The sequence below is a fragment of the Colobus angolensis genome, unplaced genomic scaffold (genome assembly GCF_000951035.1).
Source record: "Colobus angolensis palliatus isolate OR3802 unplaced genomic scaffold, Cang.pa_1.0 Scaffold5, whole genome shotgun sequence".
Classification (NCBI taxonomy): domain Eukaryota; kingdom Metazoa; phylum Chordata; class Mammalia; order Primates; family Cercopithecidae; genus Colobus; species Colobus angolensis.
Window position 1 is genome coordinate 2,898,968 of NW_012118487.1, and position 10,661 is coordinate 2,909,628.

General features: G+C 41.3%; 1 protein-coding gene across 2 annotated transcripts in view; it reads right to left on the reverse strand.

Moving 5' to 3' along the window:
• PRIMPOL (primase and polymerase (DNA-directed)) overlaps positions 1-10,661 on the reverse strand; it is a 35,201-nt gene that overhangs the window by 21,164 nt on the left and 3,376 nt on the right. For both annotated transcript variants that reach the window (XM_011959548.1, XM_011959547.1), the window contains exons 3-4: positions 9,306-9,435; positions 4,863-5,010 (exon numbers count right to left, since the gene is read on the reverse strand). In XM_011959548.1, the coding sequence (XP_011814938.1) occupies positions 4,863-5,010; positions 9,306-9,435 (278 nt within the window). The remainder of the gene's footprint in view (positions 1-4,862; positions 5,011-9,305; positions 9,436-10,661) is intronic.

Here is a 10,661-nt window from a genome sequence, read left to right on the forward strand (position 1 = left end):
CCAGGATGGTCTCGATCTCCTGACCTCGTGATCCGCCCGTCTCGGCCTCCCAAAGTGCTGGGATTACAGGCTTGAGCCACCGCGCCCAGCCCACCCAATTCTTCTTTTCCACACACCGTATCTTAAGGTCTAGCCATAAATCCACACACGACAATTTTATACAGAAAACCATTTTTTAATTTCTGGTTTCAAAACCAAGTTGCTATAAATTGTTACATGCCACTCCTGTGACTTCCTTCCTTTTGTGAAATCGTTTACCTTTTCAAGTCCATTGACTTGGGAGCCTGGTGTCAGATGTAAACAAATCATCTTAGAAGGGAAAGTTCATTTGAGAAGATGTGTCAATGCTGCTGGTAAGGGCCTGAGCCTAAGAGGCTGTCATCCAGAAAACACTACTTATTAACACATACTGGGAGGACTTATCTTCACATTCAATGATTAAAGAATGAAGGGCCTCGTGCCCTTAAGGGATCATAAAAATAATAATAATGAAGAATGAAGGTTTATGTAAGGAAACTGCTGCTCAGCTAACAGACAGAAGAACTGAAGAAATCTCAGGGAGTCAGTGTGCTGGCAAATTTCTCAAAAGCTTATTTTCTCTCTTTTACCTGCCACGACATGCCCTGCAAACCCTGGCTTTCACAGCCATCAGCCCCCAGGCTGCTGCTCCTACCTCTGCCTCAAACTGGGCACAAAATGGACTACGGCCTCGGAGCTAACATCCACAACAAAAGCAATTTGATACATTTACTGTACTTCAACATTTATTCTAAGAACTCTGAGTAACAGTAGTCCTATCTGTACCATGAAAAGTTGGTAAGAAAATCCAGAACTTCTTCGAACTCTCACATTTTACACCATGAAATCAAATAATTTGGCTATTAAGTTGCTTCATGTATACCAACACTCAAGAAATGCAATACTGTAAGAAAAATTTAATTTTAATCTGTAGAACTGTTATTGTTTAGATTCATTCTTCACTTTATTTACCAGAAAGGCTTGGGTCCTTACATTACAACAAATGCATGCTCTAAATTCAAAATTTTCTTTCTTCACATTAGATTTTATTACTTGCCTACTCAGCCAGCTGTGGTGGCTCATGCTTGTAATCCCAGCATTTTGGGAGGCTGAGGCGGGCGGATCACTTGAGGTCAGGAGTTCGAGACCAGCCTGGCCAACACAGTGAAACCCCGTCTCTACTAAAAATATAAAAATAAGTTGGACGTGGTGCTGGGCACCTGTAATCCCAGCTACTTGGAGACTGAGGCAAGAGAACTGCTTGAACCTGGGAGGCGGAGGTTGCAGTGAGTCAAGATCATGCCACTGCACTCCAGCCTAGGTGACAGAGTGAGACTCTGTCTCACAAAAAAACAAAAACAAAACAACAAAAAAAATTACTTCCCTACTCAAAGAAACGAATCCAATTTCTTACAAAGCACTAAATGTCAAAATCAAAGCAAACGCATTTGGTCTCGCAATGATACGCTGGTACGGGATGGATTCCTTCTGGAAGGAGGGAGGGAAAGTAACCACCACGTGGAAAGACATCACAACACGTCAAAGGACAGCAGAACAAAATCTAAACCCAAACTGATCAAGCTAATCTTCCTGAAAACTTACCATTGCAGCTACTTGACCCCAGACAGTAAGAGGAGAGAGTGCACGGCTGCAGAAACGGAGGCAATGGCAGTGCTGGGGAGGCCACAGGCCTTGGAACCCTGGCATGGAGCAACCATGGCCAGGACCACGACATGAGGACTGTCACCAGCATCAATGCTAACACACTGGCCCCAGCAAACCACACTGCTTCCTACTTCCCTTCCAGGATCTTATTGCCCCCAACCCTCATGAGGACAGGAACTATCTTATTTGCTGGAAATAACTCAAAAGACTAGTCAGTCAGAAATTTGAGGTATGACAGCAAACTGGCAGAAGAGTATTTTTAGGCAGATCAAGAGCTAGGATATCTTACATTGAACTGAATTCTCTTCTCTGAAAGGCTGACAACAGCAACTAGAAATGTCATCCAAAGATACTCTAAGGGAAGAAAAAAGGGAAAATTCTGAATCACTTCATATTCTCTGCACTTCTGGCTCTGGCAGCTCCTAATTCTAGGGGAAAGGGGCTGAGGTGACAGCCCAGTTACAAGGCCTGATCACATCTCTCCAGCCACACTAGACCATTCACTGTACCCATTAGCCGCACACTCTTACCTCCATAGCTTTGCTTATGCTGTTCTGACTGTAAAGCCTTTCTTACCTTTGACTATACAATGAAATCTTACTGAAAGCTCAGATGAATGCCATCTGCTTTCAGAAGATATCTGTAGCAAAAACTGCTGGTACCTCACAAATTTCTCTTCTCTCCTTCTTCCTGAGCAAGAGATTCTCAGCTTTCGGCCTGTGGCTAGTCGTCACAGGGCAGACGACGACCAGTAAACAGCAAGCAAAGAAATAGCCTATTTGGTGCTCTGCCTCCACACCCTGACGGCGGTCCCGCCTCACTATTCATGCATTCATTCGGAAGGGATTTACTCAGATACGACTGAGCAAGGAGGCCACACACTGCAGAAAGGCAGCAAGCACGGGGGCTGGAGTCAGAGACAGCTCAGTTTCTGTTTTGGCTTTGCCATCTGCCAGCTCTGTGACTTTGGTCAAATCTAAACCTTAACATTCCCCAGCTGCTTAACAGGAATAACAGCACCTACCTTTTGGAGTTGCTATAAGGAGTAAACAAGAAAATGAAATTAAGGAATTAGCACAATGCCTGGCACATGTAACTGCTTAAAAGCCTTGGTTGTGCAGCCTTAGGACAAGTCCCTAAAGGCATTTATTAATACCTTCTGGATGAATGCACGAATAGTAAGGAGGGCCAGGTGAACAGACCACACCGTGTGAGACAGCCACATCAGCAAGTGCAAAGGCCCAAGCACTGCAGAATGTGGCCCATGACAGGAGCTGAACGAAAAGGGCAGGGTGGCGGGAGATGAGGCTGCCAACTTGTATTTATTATTGCTGTTATTATTCTTACATTAATAATATTAGTAATGTTATTGATAATGATATTTTCATTATGGGCTAAGCTCTGGAAATACAAAAGAAAGAAACAGTCCCTGCCCTAGAGAAACATTAAGTAGAATAGAGGAGATGACAAAGAAAACAGGAAATGACCATAGGAAGTGGTAAATGCTTTGACACAATAAGCTCTGGACGTTCTCTGCAACCCAGAGGAACACTAATCTAAGTTAGGGTTTCAGATGTGACAGAAACAGCTTCTCACACGGTTTGATGGCGACGGAGTCCTAACAGGCCAGGGGCTCATCCCTGTAATCCCAGCACTTTGGGAGACCGAGGTGGGCAGATCACAAGGTCAGGGGATCAAGACCATCCTGGCTAACATGGTGAAACTCTGTCTCTACTAAAAATACAAAAAATTAGCTGAGCGTAGTGGCACACGCCTGTGGTCCCAGCTACTCGGGAGGCTGAGGCAGGAGAATCACTTGAACCCAGGAGGCAGAGGTTGCACTGAACCAAGAACGTGCCACTGCACTCCAGCCTGGGCGACAGAGCGAGACTCCATCTCAAAAAAAAAGTCTCACTTTCACTGTTCTCCAAGCCTCTAAGTCCATTTTTTGGGTTTGGATGGGTGAGTGTGTTTCTCACAGGATTAGGGAGACAGACTGAGAGGGAACGTCCAGCTGAGCTGACAGGAAACAGGCAGGTGATGAGAGCCTTGTGAAAACAGCATGCTGGGTCTCTGTGGCCACCTTCCCCTAATTCAGAAATCAGGTTCTTGACTTTCGTGCCAGTGCTTCGGTGACTATGTCCACACCTTTTATTCTAGGTGGCTGTGAAACTCTAAGACACTCGTACCTCTGAACCGAATTACCTGTTACCTGAGCTTCAGTCAATCATCTGCTGTTTGGACCCTTGCCCTACCCTGCTTTGATAAGCTCTCAGGATTTGGCTTCTGTTCAGACCTTCGCTACGGTGTTCCCACTCTACCTGTGTTTCTCCTTTGGACTGACTTAATGTTTAACACCTGGGCCTATATCTCCGAATGCCCAGGACTGAGATAAATAATCTAGTTTCACTTTCAGACTCCTACCTCTAGAATTATCCCAACCCTGAAGCTCTGCCTGGAACAATAAACAAGCCATCTTTGATACGACCTGGGACCGAAGCCCCACAGCAAGGCCAAAGCAAAGGTCAGAAATCCAGAAACAAGATTGCAGATAAGGTTTGAAATGGAAAGGCCTCTCATGAACTTTCCAGGAAACTGAAATAAATCCTGTTGGAGCAGAAAACACTATTTGGACATGGATAGCCATCCCAGTCTCTATGATTAGAGATGCAAATGCCAAAGAAGTCCTGAATAGGCTGATGTGTCTAGAACAGAAAGGTCTAAAGCTAAAGGAACATCTTAAAAACATGAAGAAACACATTGCCTTTTTTTTTTTTTTTTGAGACAGGGTCTCACTCTGTTGCCTAGGCTGGAGTGCAGTGGTGTGATCTTGGCTCACTGCAACCTCCGCCTCCTGGGTTCAAGCAATCCTTGTGCCTCAGCCTCCCGAGCAGCTGGGACTACAGGCACACACCACCATGCCCGGCTAATTAGTAGAGACAGGGTTTCGCCAGCTTGCCCAGGCTGGTCTCAAACTCCTAGCCTCAAGTGATGCACCCACCTTGGCCTCCCAAAGTGCTGGAATTGCAGGCGTAAGCCACTGCACTCAGCGCACATCGCATTTTTTAGGATAAGTTAATGATCATAAAAGTTGATACGTATGCACAAAATTTTAAGAGGAACAAGAACATATGAGTTTTGAATACAATTCCATGATTTTTAAAAAGCAGTATACTTACCAACATGAATGTTATCTTTAAATGCCACATCATGGAGCTGAAATATTAAATGCCGGCTGAATTTCTCATCAGTGCTAGAATCCAAGTTCAAAACATCTTCAGCTGAGCAATTAATACCATATAACTCTCGAAGTGCTTTACACACATACTAAAAACACAAGTAAAATGCAAATAATTTATATTTTTTGTCTTAAAATTTTTCTATGAGCAATACGCATCTCTTTAAATATAATCTATGAGTTAAAAAGTCATTAATTTCTGATCAGGTGTGGTGGCTCATGCCTGTAATCCCAGCACTTTGGGAGGCCAAGGTGGGCAGATAACTTGAAGTCAGAAGTTTGAGACCAGCCTAGCCAACATGGTAAAACCCAGTCTCTACTAAAAACACAAAAATTAGCCAGGCGTGGTGGCGGGTGTCTGTAAATCCCAGCTAGTCAGGAGGTTGAGGCAGGAAGATCACTTGAACCCAGGAGGCGGAGGTTGCAGTCAGCCAAGATGGTGCCACTGCACTCCAGTCTGGGTGACAGAGTGAGACTCTGCCTCAAAAAAAAAAAAAGTCATTAATTTCTTTTGTAATGGTTTTAATTACCAGAAAGGGTCTAATTCATACTGAGCCTGAATTCAGCTCTAAGAATACAGCCTCTGAGACTACATGGCACTGAGCATGAAGGCCATGCACAGTAGAAAGGCAGCAAGCACTGGGGCTGGAGTCAGAGACAGCTCAGTGTCAGTTTTGGCTTTGCCATCTGCCAGCTCTATGACTTTGGTCAAATCTAAACCTTAACATTTCCCAGCTGCTAAACAGGAATAACAATAGCAGCTACCTTTTGGAGTTGCTGTAAGGAACAAACAAAAAAATGAAATTTTTAGCACAGTGCCTGGCACATGTAACTGCTTAAAAGCCTTGGTTGTGCAGCCTTAGGACAAGTCCCTAAAGCTTCAATCTTCTCATTTGCAAAATGAAGCTACTAAAAACTACCATGCAATATTATCTTGACATGAGCAAAAATGTTTATGAACTGCCATCACTTTAGATACCTAAAAGTTAGGCAACAAATTGTATTTTTAATAATGGTTTGGCATTCTTATACCACCACACTCCCCTCATGCTCTCTGGCTGTACTCTTCTGTAAATTCTCACTTTCTCAGACAGGGCTTCCTTGATTTCCCTCTCTACATCATATTCCCCCTATATACTCTTTCTCTTTGTAGACTTACACAGCTACAATTTTAGGTTGATTTATGTGATTAGTTTGACATGTTTTATCTGTATTACAGAGGCTCTTCCTCCATATTTGTTCTCTCCCTCTGTAGAAACACACTCCCGATTTTTAGCTAGATTGGAGGCCATCCAGAACAAAGACTACATTTCCCAGGCTCCTCTACAGCAGGGTGTGGCCGCTAAGTCGGCCAATGGGATGTGAGAAGGAAAGTGTGCCATTTCTGAGAGATCCTCTAACAGGGGAAGGGCATGCCCTCCCCTTCTCCATTTGTACAGACTAGAATGCAGACACAGTGGTATGAGCCATCTTGGATAATGGAAGAAAGCAACATCTTAGGGACAACAAAGCAACAAGCCTAGTCCCTAACAGTATGGAGCCACAGTAGATATTACTTGGGGGAGAAACTGGTTTCTGTCTTGTTTAAGCCACTTTAATTTTGGGTCTTTATTATGGCAGCTAAATCTATCCTAATTTATTATCCTCCATTAGACTACAAAGTGTATGCCATCAGAAATTATGTCTCTTTGACTTGTGGTAATCCTAGTGCCTAGGCACGGTGCCTGACACTTAGTAGAGACTAAAAACTGATGAATGAAGTCGACTTCTGTACTTTCGGAGCCATAGAGAATAAATTTAGTGACACTTTAGGTAGGACAAGTAATCATATACTCCTAAATTCTCTTTCCCAAGATTAACTTTAATTAAAACTTTAAGTTACTTAAATAATTAAATTATAAAATCCAGGAGTTAAACTTATATGATTCGATAATGTTGCCCTGAAACGTGGTCCTAATAAAATACATTAGCACCAGAATTCATTCTAACTGGGGAGAAGTGGCTTATTGAAATGTGCCAGTTTAGCCACTGAACCAAAGGGTATTTTACATTACCACCAATTATTCTTAACCATCTGCTAAATTAACATAATAGCTAACCTAATTATGCCTCCTGACAGTAAGACTCAAAGGAAAAAGTACGTACTGGATTATAAACTTATTGCATACAAAGTAACCAATAAATAAAATTAATTTCAATGCAATCATTATAAAAAGCATTATATTAAGTAATCCAATGAGAACAGTTCTATCAACACGGTAAACATGTTAAATAAAAATGCTGTATAATTTTGAACTTAGATTTATACAGTTTCTTCCAACAGTTTTGCTGATGCAAAAGATTAGCTGCTCAAGACTCATTTGGAAAAAGTGGTATAAAGAATAAGGAGAAAAAAATTCTAAACATCTACATAGCCTTTGCCGTACCAGTGTTTATTAATAGTGTTACAAATGAAATTTGCTCCAGTGTTCATTAGAAATATTTCTAGTTTCTAATGCAATGTGGTACTTCTTTGTTAATATGTAATGTTAAGTGGCAGTGAAAATCTCTGAATCGAGGTTCCTTGTAGCCCACAGAGAAACTACACAAGAAATCTTACTTCAGACTATAGAAGAAAGTCAATATTTATGAATTATTAAAAACATAATTAGGCCAGGCACCATGGCTCACTCCTATAATTCCAGCACTTTGGGAGGACGAGATGGGTATATCACTTGAGGCCAGGAGTTCAAGACCAGCCTGGCCAACATGGCAAAACCCTGTCTCTACTAAAAATACAAAAATTAGCCAGGTATGGTGGCACGCACCTGTAATCCCAGCTACGCAGGAGGCTGAGGCAGGAGAATTGCTTGAACCTGGGAGGCAGAGATTGCAGTGAGCTGAGATTATACCACTGCACCCCAGCCTGGGTGACAGAGTGAGACTCTGTCTCAAAAATAATAATAATAATAATAATAATAAAGGTTAAAAATTAAACAGAATTTACCAGCTGTAATGAAATAAGCATCTAAATTTATTTTTAAGGGTTCAATGGCTATTTTAAGGAAAATATAATTTGGGGTTTTTTTGGGGGGAGGTGGGGGAATTTATATATATTTATTCTGCTTCAAAGCCAGGATAAAGCTAATATTCTGTATATTTTTTAAACAGCATTTACATACATTTTCGAAAAGATTTAAAATCAAGCATGTAGAGGTCCAACAGAGAATACTAGCAGATATTCTTTATCAAAAACATTTTAATTTGGATATATTTTAAAAGTTACAAAATGGGTAATCTATAACATTATTATTCAGTTAACATTTAAAAGAAAAATAGCTAGTCAATAAGTGTCAGTACCTACACTTAGGCTGAAGTATAGTCAGTACAATTTTAACACAACTTCCTGGGATACAATCTGAAAGTTTTTTTGAAATAATCCTAATAGAACTTAGCTGCACAAGTCCATGCTATTCCTTTTATTAGTAACTTCCTGGTTGACACAGCTAAATCAAAAATAAAGAGCTACAATATTTTTCTCTTAGTTAAAACCAGTGATAACTATATTTATAGACAAGGTTTTACCAATACTGGCTGTAGGGCCTTGAATATTCGTTTCGTCTGGGCCTTAATTTCCTCATTTCGAAAGGGAGAAGATCAGATGATTTCCAAAATTCCTGCAAGCTCCAAAAATCTGATACTGTGGCCGGGTGCGGTAGCTCACGCCTGTAATCCCAGCACTTTGGGAGGCCGAGACGGGCAGATCACGAGGTCAGGAGATCGAGACCATCCTGGCCAACACGGTGAAACCCCGTCTCTACTAAAAAAAAATACAAAAAAATTAGCCGGGCGAGGTGGCGGCGCCTGTAGTCCCAGCTACTCGGGAGGCTGAAGCAGGAGAATGGCATAAAGGCGGAGCTTGCAGTGAGCCGAGATCCGGCCACAGCACTCCAGCCTGGGCGGCAGAGCGAGACTCCGTCTCAAAAAAAAAAGAAATCTGATACTGTTTGTAGTCAGTGTTCTTGAGGTTCATCTCAGTACCCAATTTTTACAGTAAAAATTATTTTGCTTGGCTTTTACCAAAGTCAGCTATTTGTAATGGAATTCAGAGAATTAATATATAATTTTAATATATAGAAAATTTCCAAACTGACATCTTTTTCAAAGCATTTTTTTTTTTTACCAGACAGTAAAATCGCAAACTATATGAACATAAATTGAACTTTCCTTCCTTTTCACAGTTTACTCATAGAAGTAATATTAAAAAATCAAAGTCAAAAGGAACAGTAGCAAGAAAAAGAAGAGATACAGAACCTGCATATTATGTAGGTTGAATTCACTGAATGAATAAGCCAATGAAGAGCTGAATAGATAGAAATAAGGAAAACGTGAGTCGGCCATTTACCTTGATGAGTAATGCAACCATGTTTTTCCCATCAGCTCCTGGGTTGGCAGGTTTGTTAAATTCCAAATCAAAATAAAGCTTGCACACAGCATTTTCAGGAATAACTTCATAGCAGTGTAAGAGATTTTTTCTAAATTGAATAATTCAAGATTGTTAAATTGATATCTTATACCTTTATTGATTGATTGATTGAGACTGAGTCAGCACTGTTGCCCAGGCTGGAGTGCAGTGGTGTGATCTCGGTTCACTGCAACCTCCTCCTCCTGGGTTCAAGCGATTCTCCTACCTCAGCCTCCCGAGTAGCTGGGACTACAGGCACGTGCCACCACACTTGATTAATTTTTGCATTTTTAGTAGAAACAGGGTTTACGCCATGTTGGCCAGGCTGATCTTGAACTCCTGGCTTCCGGTGATCCACCTGCCTCAGTCTCCCAAAGTGCTGGGATTACAGGTGTGAGCCACTATGCCCGGCCTCTATCTTATTCCTTTTAAATCATGGCAGTTTATCTTACATTGCAAGTACTGTGTTAACTGTGCTTTCACTACATACAAGTATGAAATAAGAACATAATAAAGTGAACTGTTCACCATAGGTTTATGGCTCATGGTATCAAGGGTTTCCATCAAGCAAAATGCAACAATTATATCCTGTAACATTATTTAACTGGAAAATACAGTCAATCTTACAGTGCTATTGATTTACAGATGAGTTTGATATTGTGTAATACCTCTATATTTGTTTTTAGTGTCACCATGAAACAAATTTTCTTTGAAAAAAAAATGTTCTTTTCAGGATGCCATATTCTTCGGATTCCATTAATTTTCCATGAGAATTTTTAAATTCTGTATTTTCATTGGAAGATAATATTTTAAAAATTGGTTAAAAAATTCTGAATCACCTGACTTTGATAAGCTCTCAATGCTCATGTTTGCAGTTACATTCTTTCTGGCATTAAGAGGAATGACTTTGACACAGGTTAAATAGGGAGAGATGCTGACTTAATTTGCAAATGATAATTTGGACTAAAGTTCAGATGGCATCCTATACAAATTAAGGACTTGTAGTAATTTGAAGAGGGAAAAGTTATGTGAAAATTGTATCATCAGATGGCACAGGTAGTGGAGGAACTCAACACACACATACATGTACACCCATACACATCCTGGAGCAGTCAGTACCATATTTACATTGCAAGATGAGACAGTTTCTTTTTTTTTTTTTTTTTGAGACGGAGTCTCGCTCTGTTGCCCAGGCTGGAGAGCAGTGACCGGACCTCAGCTCACTGCAAGCTCCGCCTCCCGGGTTTACGCCATTCTCCTGCCTCAGCCTCCCAAGTGGCTGGGACTACAGGCGCC